At 38.6% G+C, this 16,337-nt stretch overlaps 1 protein-coding gene across 12 annotated transcripts in view; it reads left to right on the top strand.

The window, feature by feature from the left end:
* Positions 1–16,337, top strand: part of ptprk (protein tyrosine phosphatase receptor type K) — a 94,240-nt gene that overhangs the window by 71,129 nt on the left and 6,774 nt on the right. For 3 of the 12 annotated variants that reach the window (XM_088402990.1, XM_088402989.1, XM_088402987.1), the window contains 12 exons: positions 1,717–1,852; positions 4,185–4,214; positions 7,684–7,844; positions 12,322–12,509; positions 12,704–12,791; positions 13,021–13,166; positions 14,265–14,282; positions 15,167–15,203; positions 15,307–15,404; positions 15,592–15,708; positions 15,924–16,078; positions 16,165–16,300. In XM_088402990.1, coding sequence (XP_088259116.1) covers positions 1,717–1,852; positions 4,185–4,214; positions 7,684–7,844; positions 12,322–12,509; positions 12,704–12,791; positions 13,021–13,166; positions 14,265–14,282; positions 15,167–15,203; positions 15,307–15,404; positions 15,592–15,708; positions 15,924–16,078; positions 16,165–16,300 — 1,310 coding nt within the window. Of the gene's footprint in view, positions 1–1,716; positions 1,853–4,184; positions 4,215–7,683; positions 7,845–9,719; positions 9,756–12,321; positions 12,510–12,703; positions 12,792–13,020; positions 13,167–14,264; positions 14,283–15,166; positions 15,204–15,306; positions 15,405–15,591; positions 15,709–15,923; positions 16,079–16,164; positions 16,301–16,337 lie in introns of all 12 variants that reach the window. The other 9 variants (XM_088402993.1, XM_088402992.1, XM_088402995.1 and 6 more) reach the window with 7 other exon arrangements.

Raw genomic sequence — 16,337 nt, 5'->3', positions numbered from 1 at the left:
GTACTGACCTGGATAATATTTTATAGAAATTAAAGGCTACTTGGTGCTTTATGAGGTCATGCTTGGAACCTTCTAAATACCGTTTCTTTCGTTCTTGACTCGGGGTGCAACCAAACCTGCTGAAACGGGGTTACCGTCAGACATCTATTTGAGGATTCTCTAGTGTCCCTTTCATCCTGAAATTGCACATTTATTTTAATACATAAAGAATCATGGACATTTTTTAACATGAGGAAAGGTCATGGACCTTAATTTAAAAGATGTATCTTTTATTCATGGTTAGACTTGTATATTCCATAGTTATTTTATGGGCGTGTACTGTATTTAACTGGGCGTTGTGAACCCCAGACAAAAAACTACCTTGTAGATACAGTATCACATTTTTAACTAGGGCTTTGTGTTAGGTTGATTCGGATTTTTGGCCGAAAACTGCAGAATACTGATTCCCAATCAATCAATGTGATTTTTCGCTATTGATGCTCTGGCTTATTGCTAACTCGAACGTTCCTTTTTAGTTCACATAATGACATTCATTTTTAATGTTTGTGTAGTTGAACGGCTGTCATATTTAGCACTTTTGCGCTCGTTTTATGTTGCACTATGTATTGTGATTTTTTTCCATCTGTAAACTTAAAAATATTTTGATTTGTATAGCCCCAATTAAGTGGTTGATAAATCATCATCGAGGTAAATTACTGCAGTTCTGATCTAGGAACAAATAGACCAAATATGTTGTCCTTTTGAACAGTAGAACTTGTATTTAACATTACATAATGTCACATCTTCAAAGATCTCCGCATCGAAAACCTTTTACAGCCAAATAATATGCTTACAAACAAGACAGTAGGCTTAAAAAAAAAAGTACAAGCGATTATGTTTATCTTGTTGATATTTAGCATCGTAAGTGGATTAGGGTTGGATGGATACACGACACAAAATCTATTTTTGTCTTTATTTTGGATTATTTGGATTATCGTAATGCACTAATGTTCTTACAGTTGCAATATAAACTATCCTGGCGAAATGAGATCACCATGTAGTGATTAGAAACATTAAAACAGCGTTTTTTTTGCAATCAACAGGATAACAAGTACATCATGTGCTGTACTTGTGAACAATCATTTACAACATTGAAATTCCTTGAAATCATCAGTTGCAGTTTGAAGGCATGAATAGAAAATAATCAAACCACCTTTTGTATTTTTCTTGACTGTACTGCATATATAAAAGGATTTATTCAAACAAAACAAAACAAAAAGAAACAAGTTGATTTTAATGATCTTACTGTGGATATTAATACTAATTTCTGAGCTTCACAATATCCCCCAAGACAGAAGCTTTGGCCCTATTTGCATTGTGAGTGACAGTTACCATGGTATTTTTGCTGGCAGGAATATGAAAGGCTTGATATAAAGTGCAAACATTCTCAAAAGTTGTCTTTGGATTTTAATTTGCTATTTTGACCCTTTTTCTCCTTTGACATTTGCTTTTCAGAGAGACGCGCAGTTCTAACTAATTCTAACTAATTAGTTCTAACTAATTTGAGTGAAGAAGATAAACATTTATTATTTTGACTTTTGCACATCATTAATATATATATCATGGATGTGGGTGGATCATTATTTTCCATAACCATGATGATCTTGAATTGATATCAGTGGTTAATGAGAGCAAATACGATGCTAAAAACCGACGGCGTTGTCGTTATGCCCAAAGGTGCCACAGAGGAACCAGAAGTCATCCCCGACCCGGCTAAGCAGACGGACCGCGTGGTGAAGATCGCCGGCATCAGCGCCGGCGTCCTCGTCTTTATTCTGCTGGTGCTGGTAGCCATCCTATTGGTCAAGAAAAGGTGAGTAACGTCCGACGCCCCACCGTGCACACGCATGCAAGGTCAAAGACCGCGCAAAGACAAAGAAAAAAAAAAAAGGCACATGAATTCATTCTCTTGTGGTGTTGGTCTGAGTATTTGATGTAGTAACACCATCTTCCATTCATCCACCATGAACGTTGATCTCCCTGTAGAACCACTTTTTAGTTTAGGTTTTTTTTTGTTTTGTTTTTTAAGAATACACCTAATGCAAGGTACAAGCAATTAATAGTAACATTTAAAAGTGAAAATATTCCAATATCCTCCTGAGACACTGCCTGTTCATTTGTGTCCATTGTAGCGGACATTTATTTTTGCTCATCTTTTGACTCATTCGAGCTTCCATACTAAGTCCTGCTGTGCTCTGTAGAGGACATCCTGGAATTTCCAATAGCAATCATCTTTGCAGTCTTGCTGAGACAAAAAAGACATGTCAGTGAACACAAAGGAATATGCTGGGTCTCAGGAGGATATGAATGATTACATAAGATGTAAGAGACCACAACTACTATAAATGAGAATTATCTCATCAACAATTGCAAAATAATACAACAATTAATTCAAATGACTATAAATAGACAAAGTACGTATCATGTTGTTGGAAACTTTTTTTCCTAGACAAATACTTGCTGAGATTGTTGGCTTATATCGATGTAATTTATATGAAACATGTATATACATATTTATAGCCGTAATTGTAAATAGTTTGTACCAAACGGTTAAAAAAAATCTTTTACTGAAGAGTAATTTGTTATTGACGTGTGCTACTGTATCATGTGGTAGCTTGGTGCAGAGCATCACCTTGTGGCGGAATTGCGCACCTACAACTCTAACCAATGAGCAACAGCCTTCTTTCTATCGGAAGTGAACATTAGCCTCTCTAAAATAAATAATAATTAATTTACTTTCCACAGGACATGCAAGTCTTTACTGTCCAAGAAATGTTTCCTTACTTAGCATGCATTACTAGTGATTATTTTCATGACTGATACAATGTCCACACACATACACCTTTCACAATTAAAAATGTCATTTGTTTTAAAGTGCATGCATGCACTATGATAAAATAAATGTAGTGCACGAATCAATATATTTATTATCTGTATTGATTGTCCTCATTAGGAATGTGGCTGAGCCAGAGCCCATCGACATGAGATCAAAAGAAATGTTTGGGTTTTTCTTTTCTTTTTTTGCCAATAACCGCCATTTTGAGCCTAACAGGGACTGCTTTTACGAAAGCGCCCCTAAAAATAGACTAAGGCAAACTAAATTAAGTTCTGTACAACAGTGCCTCCAGTTTAGAGCTATTTATGAATTAATAAATGACTTTTGTTTTGCTGCCATTTGCTGGCAATTTATGTTTGAACGTTAACTGCTGCAAATCGCTTTGGCAACAGGCGCCGTCAAAATGCCGAGGTGTTTGTTTAAACGTCCGCAATTAGCGTAGTTAGCAAATTAATTTCAGGACAATGTAGCATTGTTGATGTCGCTAATGAGTCACATTACGCGGCAATAGGTTGATGGGATCTCCTTCAAAATAAAAGTGTCACAGGGCATTGAAGTTCATATGTTTGTTTGGGAAGCTGAGGTTTATTTTGAAGTCAGAAAAAAAGGCCTCATATGTTTTTAAACCAATGTAGTCAGATTACTCGAATCGATTCACAACTATTTGAAAGCCATTGAATATAGAGGCAACCAATTTCCAGCGCAAGTAGCTTTTTGACAATTTACACCATTGTCACAAAATGGGAAACAGCACAAGCGCGACTCTTTTTGAAGTTCGAACAGTTTTGTGGATTGAGATTTTGCTGTGGGTGCAACTGAACTGGAGCCAAGCTTTATAGGACTTGGAAAAGATGAAAAGAAGCCTTGAAATAAAATGTTTACGTTTGATGCATTCAATAGGTTGCTTTGATTGTGTTTGTGTTTGATTTACGATCAAATCGTGCCAAGTAGAGAATCTTTGGGGAGATCAATATCCATTGTCACTGAACCTTCCAACTTTGAGCAATACTGCATCTTTAAAATGGTGGGACAGAATGGCAAAGCTTTGACGTAATACTCGGTAAACGGCAAATCCGTCTCTAATCTTGAGGGATAATTGCAGCGAACATTTGCAAGGATGGTTAAAGAAATGAAAAGTTAGAAATGGCCCTCAGTGTTGAAAACAATCTTTTTTTTTTTTTTTTTTGCATGACCCAAAGATGCTTTCTTCTATTTCTGTTGTTGCTGGTTGGGACAGGACAGTATTGTCCTCATTTGCATATTCATGACCCTTATGTCTCTTTGCTTTGTGATTGGCTCTCAACCCCAGGAGGACCTACTATTCGTACTCTTATTACCTGTAAGTAAACAACAAGCGAGCCAACAATCAGCTGTGTCCAGCTGCTGATCTCTTACTGGGCTAATTAGTGGCTAGATGTTTTTTTTTTTTTTGGTTTGTTTGTTTGTTTGTTTTTTTTAAAGATGCAGTATACTTTTTTCAAGATAAAACACACATTTTCAGCTCTGATCATCCTCATTGACACCCCGCCGGGGTGGGGGACAATTCACTGCCGCCTCAGTCATGATTTTATTTTACATTCAAATGTTTTTACATGCGGTACGTGGCAGCAAGAGTTGAATGTGAAAATACGCGCACAATCAACGTGGTGGCACAGGACTGAACTGAATGTGAATTGCCCTCAACCCCGGCGTCCTCTACATGCTCCAAAGTCGCTCTGAAGCAGACGTCTTATCCAAAGCCGGCCAAAGTGGGACACACACGGGCCTGAGCGTGTTATTTGAAAAAAGAATGCTGCACTTGTGACTTGTAGCTCTGTGTGCATGTAGTCATGTGACCATCCATCCGCCCATCAAGTCACAGGTATCATGGACATTTGAGTCTTTTGGCCGATGCTGGAGCTGAACTCTTCTGTTTTTGTGGGAGGGCCTTATTTCACTCCTGTGGTGGTCCGTCTGACAACCTTTGTTTTGTCTGCTTCTAGCCTGTTCTCGATGTGACCAAAAGCGTTCAAAAAAGTGAATCATGTTTATAAATAGCTGTAATAATTATGTATCCTCCTGAGACCCAGCCTATTCATTTGCGTCCACCGCTGTGTCCATTTTTGTCTCAGCAAAGTGAAATGCGTCCAACCAAAAACACAATACAGCAAAAGCAGGATGTCCTCCGCTGAGCACACCAGGACTTAGTAGGGCGGCTCCAAGCAGTCAACATATAAAGACCAAAAACAAAGGTCCACTACTGCGGAGACAAATGAATAGGCTCGGTTTTGGGAGGATGCTAAACAAAAATGAAAGTACTAATGCTTGAACGACACAAATGACTTGCTTCTAAAAGACTTTAATTGCACTTGTTGAAAATGCGTAAACAGTCGTGATGGGGAAAGTGAAGCCTTTTGAAACACTTGCAATGCTTTTTTGTTCCTCTAGATGGCACTTTTGGTTTAAAGCAGTGCTTTGCACGCCTAGGAAATAGAAAGAGTTCCACACGCTCCTCACTCACTGCGGTGACGATAAATAAGATCATCATCCATAAACATTGTAAACATAAAACTGGATCCTTTTTAACATTCGCAAAAAAATGTAAATCAACACGTTTTTACAGGGTTTATACAAGTTACAGGTTAGTCTAAAACAGAAAAAAAAATTGTAATGACAGTAAAAATGACATTAACATTGATTATAGTTTAATGGAGTCATTAGTTGCATTATTTGTTTTACTTCTCCTTTAAATTAACCTTGGTTTAAAAGTTGAGTTTCTTGGCAGAAATTGCAATTAATAGTATTTTTTAAAAGTTCATAGGTTGTGGTCACAGTCACCTTCTCTGTCTCTCCTTGGATTTACTACAATTTTCCAATACCTTTCTGAAGTTGTCCTTTTTTCCTTCTAATAACGAGGCATTTTGAGTAACGCGGTCGCTACAGAGGGCGTGGCTCTGCGCCTGTGTCGTATTTGTTTGTGTCCTTGGCCGTGGTGGCGGTTGGTGTTACTTTGAGGCAAATGAGGTAACAACAAAAACAAAAAGCACAGCATGTTTTCCAGCAGCTCACTGGGAAAAGTCAGAGCTGTAGATGCGTATCAGTATGGCAACTTACTTTTTTTTTTTTTTCATTTTTCAGTTTTCCAAGCTGTTGTATTCTTAATAAATATTTGAAAACGCGGTTCAAATTTCTACTGTTACTGATTCAGTAATACGTGCGATAATGATGAAATCAATAGGCATGTAAGTTGTCTGAAGTGATACATACTATGGCTCTGGGTGTCGAACTTTCCTGCATGATTTGACGTGCACAAAGTCTTAGCTCTCCTTGGATTTTATATATTGGACCTCCCGGGAATCCTCTCAATATTTACATCAAACGTGTTTTCTTTTGCGGGAAACGCTTTCATTTTAATAACCTTCCTTCCTGCGCTTTTTCAAATACTCCGTTCTGACTTTACCCTAAATAAAACTCCTATTTTCGAGTGTGTTAAGTACTTGCTGTCCCCAGTCTAACGGGAGTTTTCAAACGGCTGCTGTTTTTGAGAAGGCCCTATGGTTAACCTGAGGTCAAAGGTTATTTCTTCGAGCCCGCGTTCCCTTTGCTCCTTGAGTCGAGCCTGCTACGGTACATGCGGCCATCTGCTAGATCACATCTGCCATCCTTGCTTGTTTCTATTCCTCTTCTTTTTCGACCTCTCCTCTTTTCTTCTCCTTTGCATCTTGACTTTGCCGCCTGCAGCCCACAGCTAGTATAGACACTCGGTCGATTTTTTTTTTTTCCTCAAATAGTGGCCGTCCTCGGATTAGTTGGATGAGAAGCGCAACGAATGATTGATGAGTCAAAAATGAATAATTCGTTTTGATTATTCGATTAAAAATTCCAGCCGCTCAAAGGGAAAGATTCTCAAATCTCTATGAAAGCAAACTTTTAAATACATGTTTTTTGTTTTTTTTACTTTGAAAACAAACCATTTTGTCTGATTTTTCTGACATGTTAAGGAACAGTAACCAAATCTAAAAAATAAATGAAAAAATAAATAAATGAAAAAATAAATTGCATTTGAAGAACTGTCCTATCAATAAATATGAGAGAAGTTAAAACATGTTTTTTTTTTAAGTCTAATTCATTCATTGACAAAAGAAAGCAAATTAGGTCTGTCACTAACAATTTTTTTTTTTCCAAAACGATTGTTCTATCAAGTATTTCATTTGGCATTAAAGTGTATTCCACGTTCGACAATTGCTAATTATTAGCCAATTTTTTTTTCTTTTTCTTTTTTTTTAATTTAGAACAACTCAGCAACTCCTGGGATTGCATGTCTGGATCCTTAAAAACATAAAAATACCGTAATTCCCCCAAAATAATAGACTCGGATGTTGGTTCAGTCCGCTTGCTTGTTTTATTGAAAGCTAGCTACTGCTAGCTGCAACAGACACTTGTTAACAAATGGTGTCAAATAAAAAAAAACAAAATCAATCAATCAATTTTTTAGGTTACCTTTTATAGGATGCACCCATACTTATGACCTTCATTTTGGGGAAAAAAGTGCATCTTATATTTGGGGAATTACAATACGTAAAGTGTCTTTAGGATTGAATGAATTCATCTCTTTTGCTAGCCAAAACAGCAAACCCCGAAATAAATACACCGCCAGCCACTATTTGAGGAAATACAATGTAGTTCATGCTCAATGCAGTTCTAAAAGGAAAAAATGTTGAATAATCAGTAAAGCTGTGTCCCGCAGGCCAGCTGATATTTTTTTTTAACAATTTGAATACCACCTGACTCTGATTCTTTTTTTTTTTTCTTCCCCCCCACCCTGACAGGAAGCTGGCTAAGAAGCGTAAAGACGCCATCGGAACCACCCGCCAAGAAATGACACATATGGTGAACGCCATGGACCGCAGCTACGCCGACCAGAGCACTCTGCACGCGGAGGACCCCATGGCGGTGACCTTCATGGACTCACACAACCACAACAACAGATGTATGTTCCTTTACTATTTCAATTTACTATTACTATTCTAATGCTTGAAGGGATACAGTGTAAGATTTTGACCGTTTTTCATTCCGGACAGCAGGAGGTGCTGCTTTTACCGTTGTCCGTAGCTATAACAAACGTGGCAGCCTCCGGAGGAGTGCCACCCCTCCACGTAATATCATTTCATGGTAACTAGAACTACGATTATATTTAAAACAAATTGTTGGTCATTAAGAACACATTTATTTGCAAATGCTTGAAATTTATAATCATTTAATTTATTCCTTTTTAATGAAAAATGGTCTGAATCTTACACATTGTCCCTTTAAGTCATTTCCTACTAATATTAATTGTTAAGTCGTGTTTAGACTAGCGGAGCCACATAGAACATGTTTTAAAAAATGGGTCAACGTCCCCTTGAAAGGGACAGTCCACGTATTTCAACATTAAAAAGCTAATTTTTCTATAACTCATTCATTGCCATTGACGACAAAAGATGGCAAAGCTCTGTATATTGAGCTGGCAGTGATTGAGTTTATTTAAGACTAAATCATTTTTTGTGTACTATTAATACAGTGGTACCTCGGTACTCGACCATAATCCGTTCCGAGGTGGTGGTCGAGCACCGATTTGGTCGAACACCGAAACCAATTTTCCCATAAGAAATAATGGAAACTATTTTAATCCGTTTTTACCATTAAGAAAAATACCTAAAATATTATAAGAACATGTATCTAAACAACAATGAGGACGTAAATGTGCACAGGCGGTACATGATAAAGATATATAAAGCATTATTAAGCATTTTGTATAATTTACTTACGTTTTGGAGAGTGGCTGATGGCATACGGGAATGGATGCGGCGAGGACGGGAGGGAGGGTTAATCCTTGGAAGGGGAATCCCCTTTCATGATGACGCTAGGTAACGCGCCTTCAGGGGTTTTCTCCCTTCTCTCTCTCTTCTGTGGAGGTAAATCTGGCTGGGCAGTAGCCTTCCTCTTTTCTTTAAGAAGGAACCTGTCCATTGTAAGTTGCTTCTGCCTTTTTTGTTTGTCTCTTCCGTTCGATAGTGGTCCTCACTGTTTTTCTCTTTGCCTTCCCCTTATCACTATCTCTCTTAGGACCCATCATTAAGGGCTAGCGCAACACAAAAAAGTTGAAAATTGGGAAGAAATACGTACTCAAACAAACTGCGTAAGTCTTACTCCGTTGGCGGTCTGAGTTTGTACTGGCGCTTGAACTGGCCGAAAAGAGCCGAGGAAGCGCGTTCGGGTCGGCTCGGCTAGGCTCGGCTAGTCGAGCACCGAAAATCTGATCGAGGTCCGATGCATTACCTACTTGATTTTTTTGGTCGAGCACCGATTTGGCCGAGTATAGAGGCGTTCGAGGACCGAGGTACCACTGTAATTTTAATAATACATTTTTCCACCTGCTGTTGATTAAGGTTTTAGTTAATAGTTATCAAATTAACTTAATCGATGGCTGATATGGAGATATTTTCATGTTTTTTAGAGAGTCCAGATATTCAATCACAGATACTTAATTAAGTATTGATATTATACTTAATGAACTTAATGTCCTGTCCTAATACGTCCCTGGCATTGTATGAGATAATTATCAATAATATGTTAACTTTTTATTGCTAAACATGGCTAAATAGTAGCAAAAAATAACTTTTGTAACACATTTGACTTGAAAAAAAAAAAAAAAAAAAAACAGCATTAATCAGTTTCTTATTTTTCTTAATGCCTGAGAGAAATCCGAATTTTGGTCTCTAGTCAGTCCTGGACTACATAGTGCAAATTCTAGCGTGGCATCTTCAAATCCATTGGAGTGAGTGTGAAATTGCAAAGATTTCCTCACGGTGCTTCCTCCCCGCAGTGCCCAACGATCCGCTGGTCCCCACAGCTGTGTTAGGTGAGACCCCCAATAGCTTGAATATGTCACATCTCTCACCCCAACAAATAGCCCATAGCAGTCACCAGTCATCATCATCATGATGAGTCAGCCTTTGTCTTGTACTGTACGTATGTCCTCATACATCTTTGAACCCCGAGTCGCAGTTACCTCATTCACTGCCGTTGACGACTATAGACGTCGAAGATCCAGTTGAACTTTTTCACTCCCAGTGACTTATGTTGGGAAAATTTATTAACACCCACAAAAAAAAAAATAAAAATGGTGTGGTCTGTCTTTGTAGCCTGTGAAGTGATGATGACACTTCTGGTCTCTACCGCCACCTACTGTCTTGAGGTGAAACACAAGTCTTCAAAGAATTTTCCGTTTGTCAACATAGTTTGAACTCTGCTCAATTGAATGTTACAAAAATCGCAGGAAAATCAATGTCATAAATCCTATTAAAGTGCATCTCAAAAACTGTAATCATAATGGTTTTATAGGGTACAAAATTTGGACAATGATAATTTTTGCACACAAAATCTCACAGGTCCAGCTGCAATCACATAAAAATGTCTTAATTGTTGCATTTTGAAAATTGACCTGTTTTAATCACCTGTTGGAAATTTCAGCCCCCTAGTGTCTTTTTTCCCCATTGATTCTTTTATGTTATCATTAAAAAAAAAAGAATTTCAGTCATTTGTAACATAATGCCACAAGGGTTAACCCTTGCACTGAATTACCTAAGGTAATTAATTACCATAGTTCATTTTGTAACAACCATTTTTAGGCCCTCCGTTAACGCAAAACAATGTAAAGAACTACCTGGGAATGAATGTCTGGTGAAAAAAACTCATTGATTGAATGAGTTGACAGGGTTGGCAGTGAATGAGTTAAAATCTCTCATCGGCCTCCGTCACATTTTAGAGTCCTGTTTTACGTTGCACCTCCGGCATGTGTCTCTGCATGCTTCGGCGTTGACAAAGCGACGCAATCAGTTGGAACATGCCCTTCGGGCCACCAAACCGTGTTGATCAAATGCTCCGTAACCTCTAATTCGGCCTGAAAGATGTCGTTGCGCTCTGTCCTAGCCGATCACGTCACAGACTCGGAGGGAGTAGTGGGCAAGTAGTGACTTAAAAGACGTTGTCAGCTCAGCTTCATCCTTAATTGGCTTGACGAGGGCAATAGCGAAGCTTAGCGGTCATTAATGAGCTAACGCGCCCTCGGAGCAAAGGAAAAGCGTCGGGTGGATGCAATAAACAACGGGCGCTTAATAACAAGTTGCCAAGACCACACAGTCGGTTGCGCCGCGACCGCCAGCTTCAACATTAGACGCCGCGTCAGTCAGCGAACCATACATGCTTGCAAATGTAGACTTGTGGTGATTAAAAAAAAAAAGGCTTTGCTTTTGTTCAATAGAATTACCTTTTTAATTAACACTTTCAACTTGTACTTTGAAAGCTTTAATTGCAATTAGAATGCACTTTTCCGGATAAGCAGCATATAAGCACCAATCACATCACCAGTAGAACACTTACGAAATGGTCAATTAAATTAAACTACCATTTTATACAAACATATATATATATATATATATATATATATATATATATATATATATATATATATATGTATATATATATATATATATATATATATATATATATTAGGGTTATACTGTATATATGTACACATATACACATAAACTTGTGTTCGTATGTATATCGAGACATAATGTGTATTTATATACTGTAAATATATGTATAATCTTTTAACATTACCCATCTCATAGCTTTTCAAATAAAGATTGTTTTAATAATTGTTAATCTGAATCCATTTTTAAATCGAAAGTCCAGAAAGTGCACAGGGTTTTTGTTTTTTGACTGGTGGTTTAGTCTGGATTGTGTATAAAAAAAAAAAAATCTTCAAAAATGGCTGCAACTGAGGATTCTTTTAATAATTGATTAACCTGATTTTTTTTTCAACTGAAAATGAAAATGCCTTCTTATTTATTTGAAAATGGATGGATGGATGGTTGCTAGTTTGTCCCGCAATGTTTAAAAAAAATAAAAATAAAAATCTGAAAACATTTTGAAAATCCTTTTGTTTTTAATGTAAAAGCGGATGTTTGCAAATGTCATATTCTCATTAAACACAACACTAATCAGCCAGAAATCGGTGAGGACTAAAAAAAATATAAATCTGAGAGCATTTCCTGTCGAGATTCTGAAATTGTAAACATTTTTACAACCATTATCAACCATTGATCAAAAATCCATTGACTGTTACGTCTCCACCATCTACCATTCCCTACCTGTCTGGGATGACATCTTTTTTTTTTTTTTTTAATATATGTGCCCATAGAAATAAACACCCTTGACCAATCCCCTTGACCCCACATTCTGACCTTTTACTCTGATCTTTTTCTGCCGCTTGGACTTGTAGTCCCAATAACAGGTAGGTCCCCAAATGCAAACTCGCCTGATAATCGAGCTCTTAATTCATAAGTGGAAACAAACCTTGAACTTGTCACCGCCGCCATTTTGCCAGCTTTAACCAAAAATCTCTTCCGCCCCCGACGCAGACGAGAACCACAGCGCATCGGCGGCGGAGAACAGCCGACTTCTTGACGTTCCCCGCTATCACTGCGAAGGCACCGAGTCCCCTTATCAGACGGGACAGCTTCACCCCGCCATCAGGGTGGCCGACCTTCTGCAACACATCAACTTGATGAAGACTTCCGACAGCTACGGCTTCAAGGAGGAGTATGAAGTAAGTCGGATCGAAATGTCATTTGGGCGCTAGCTGTTATCACTGCTCGAACGCGGAGAGAGCTTTGGAATGTTCTGTCATCTTTGTATGCTAATGTAGCTAATGCGTAATTTCGGAATTAATGGGGTTAAGTCAATCATTGGGTATCACGTTTAAAGTTCTTTTGTGTTTTGTGCGCGTTGTTGGCGATGCAGAGTTTTTTTGAAGGCCAGTCAGCAACTTGGGACGTGGCGAAGAAGGAGCAAAACCGCACCAAGAATCGTTACGGCAACATCATAGCATGTGAGCATTTTATTTTTTAAAGCAACCATTTTCAAATTGGTATTGCATAACCTTTACAGTTTCAGGAGAATGAATTGAAGAAATGAAGAAATGGACTCATGAGGAAAAAAAAAGACTTTTTTTCTTAATATTGATGGTTGTTTGATTTTATCCATCTCTAACTTGTCTTTTTGCCCTTTTATGTCCCCTCCTTTGCATACTCTCTTTTTCTATCTATCTCTGTCTTCAGACGATCATTCGAGGGTTATCCTCCAGCCCATCGAAGACGACCCCTCCTCCGACTACATCAACGCCAACTACATCGATGTAAGTGGAAACGCGCCGAATGCTACTATTGGCTCCCAACGAAACCAACGAAACCACACTCCCTCGCTCGTATGTCAGGCCTCTATACCTTTAATTGCATCTCCAAGTCATCCATTGCTCCATTTTCACCCATCCCATTTCTTTCAATTCATCCACATTTTGAAAAAAATATTGCAGTTCAAATTATATTTTAGACCAGTGGCTCTCAAATGGGGGTACTTGAAGGAACTCTTGGGGGTACTCGAGATTTTAAATAATACAAGCAAGCAGTCGTGAAAAAAATCCACTTATGTTTTACGTTTTAGGTCTTTCTTTTCTTTTTTTTTTCAACCTATAAACGTTGCACTGGTTAAGGGGTACTTGACTGTAAACATATTTCACAGGGGGTACAAAAGGTTGAGAATCACTGTTTTAGACATTACATGTTTCTTGGTAAACAGTGACATCTGCAGGCCTTACCCGTAACTGCAACCTTGATTAAACGCTTGTGCCTTGGTAGCTAATTATTCAGAGTCATATTTTAAATGCCTTAAAAGTCTTATTGCGGTTGTAGACATCAAGACATTGCTTGATTATTTAAGGGGTAAATAAAATGTATTTTTAATCCATTTTCAACATTTTAAATTTCTAAAATCGCCAGACAAGAAACTGAAAATACTTGTATTTGATCCACGCATCCATTTGTTCATCAAAGCTCATCTTCATCTTTATATCAGCCATCATCTTCAACCACTTTCACGTCTCCAGCTGCAGTCACCTTTGCAATAATTTCACTTGATTATATTTTTTTGGTTTTGTCCACTGTCATTAGATTGCTTGCTGCCACTCATGGCACACTAGAAATAGAACAAGTAGACTGGGCACTTCCGGTTACGTCACATTTGGATTTATGTTTAAAAAAAAACAAAAAAAAAACCTCGAGACGAGTTGTAATTGATGTCAAATTTTAGGATGGATTACCAGCGTTTACTTTGGGATTTGTCCTCTCTATTTCATCTAATTCTAGTTTTTAATGTTGTATGTGTGCGTTTTGTGTCATTTCCATACACATGTGACATCAATGCAACTTTTCCGTTTCTGGTTGACGCTCACTGACATTGTTGTGCTCTCTTTCTTTCCTTCCTTCTTTCTTCCACTCGTTCTTTCTGCCTGTGGCTTGGCCTGTAGATTTGGCTGTACAGGGATGTAAGTATCACTGTGGACTCTTTCATTCGTTTACATCCGTCCATGCACCAAATACTCAAATACTCAAGGCCAGGCTCTGTCTCCACTTCACTGTTTTGACCTCTCGCATTGTGAGAGATTTCACCCCATCTCGCATTACGTTGTTCTTTTTTTTTCTTTCTCTCTCTCTCATCACTTTGCACCGCTGTCACTGTGCTCGTCGACTCCCTTTCCGTGTCGGCTGTCACTTGCTGCCAAGTGCGCGCTTGACAGCTGTAAAGGGGACACGTTTCGCCACATGTAGTCATCTGTTGAATATTGCAGGCTTTTATTTATTTTTTGAATGTCAGGAAATATTGAGGCTTACAGTAAGTGTTGCATTGACACACAAATGCAATTGTACATTATTTCATTGTGTAATACCATAGCCCCCCCCCAAAATAATTATGAACAAGGGATTTTTCAAATGAAGTCACCCTGGAATCCGATTCACGCTTCTCATTCACTGCAATGGAATACTATAGGCGTGAAAGATACCGATCAATTTCTGACGAAAATGGCAAATAAGTGCATTTTTGGTTTTGAGGCGAAATACAAATAAAAGCAAAACAATACAATACATCCTAATACAGCCCAGCACGTGTCTCGTCTGGAAAAAGTTTGGGACTACAGGTGAGCCAAAAAAAATGTATAACACCAAGGAAGAACAACATTTTTCCAACTAATGTGCTCGTCCTATTGATCAATAAAAGCTGACATATATCAAGAGTGATGGGGTGGAGTAATACATTTATTAGTGTCTATTATCTAGTCACTTATGTTTACAATACTAAATCAAAACAACAGTTCTGTTAAAAAGAAACATGATTGAAAATCAGCAATATCATTTTGTTTTGTGTTTTCAGGGGTATCAAAGACCAAGCCACTACATTGCCACTCAGGGTAAGCTGTCTCCACACAAATTATATTAACTAAACAAACCAAGGTTAAAAGTCAACCTACAATTGAGTTTTTGTAGCCTTAAAGATAATGTTTATTCTTGCAGGACCTGTGCACGAGACGGTCTACGACTTCTGGAGGATGGTGTGGCAGGAGCAGTCAGCCTGCATCGTCATGGTGACCAATTTGGTCGAGGTTGGACGAGTAAGTCATTCTTTCTTTTTCCGGTTGAAAATATTTGGCAGTGGCCTTTTGTCTTTAAATAAGAAATGGCCTGGTTATGGAAAAAGTTATGATAATTAAACACAGTTCTAATGGTCCTTCTGGAGTGAAGCTAATAAGAGAATATTGTACAGAGAATAAAGTGACGGTTTTGTTTTATTTTTTATAGGTGAAGTGCTACAAATACTGGCCGGATGATGCCGAGGTGTACGGCGACTTCAAGGTGACCTTTGTTGAGGTGGAGCCGCTTGCTGAATATGTGGTCCGCACATTTACGTTGGAGAGGGTGAGTGGACAATAAACATCTTTATTTCCTAATTCGCTCATTGATTACATCACGTCTATTACGTACGTACATATGTGCGTGCATACATACATACGGAACGAGAGAGAGAGAGAAATACGTACCAAACAATCGACGGGTACTTAACGAATAGGGAATGATTCCAAAAACATCAAAACACCCGTATCCAGCGTTATACCTGCTTCGTTTCTCCTCAGCGCGGCTTCAATGAAGTGCGAGAAGTCAAGCAGTTCCACTTCACCGGCTGGCCCGATCACGGAGTTCCGTACCACGCCACGGGACTACTTTCCTTCATCCGCCGGGTTAAAATCTCCAATCCGCCCTCTGCTGGGCCTATTGTGGTTCACTGCAGGTAAAAAACAAAACACAAAAAAAAAACGACATCAGTTCTCATGTGGACTCATGTATCAGTTCTAAATTGACATTGTCCGTGTGCAGCGCCGGGGCAGGACGCACGGGTTGCTTCATAGTCATCGACATCATGTTGGACATGGCGGAGAGGGAAGGCGTGGTGGACATCTACAACTGCGTCAAGGCACTCCGGTCCAGGAGGATCAACATGGTACAGACTGAGGTGACTGCATTACCCATCATCCATCTGCATCAACATG

Source organism: Hippichthys cyanospilos, chromosome 20 (assembly GCF_059441005.1).
Source record: "Hippichthys cyanospilos isolate Australia breed blue-spotted pipefish chromosome 20, RoL_Hcya_1.0, whole genome shotgun sequence".
Lineage (NCBI taxonomy): Eukaryota > Metazoa > Chordata > Actinopteri > Syngnathiformes > Syngnathidae > Hippichthys > Hippichthys cyanospilos.
Note: the sequence above shows the minus strand (reverse complement) of the source record. Positions and strands in the feature narration are given on the sequence as shown.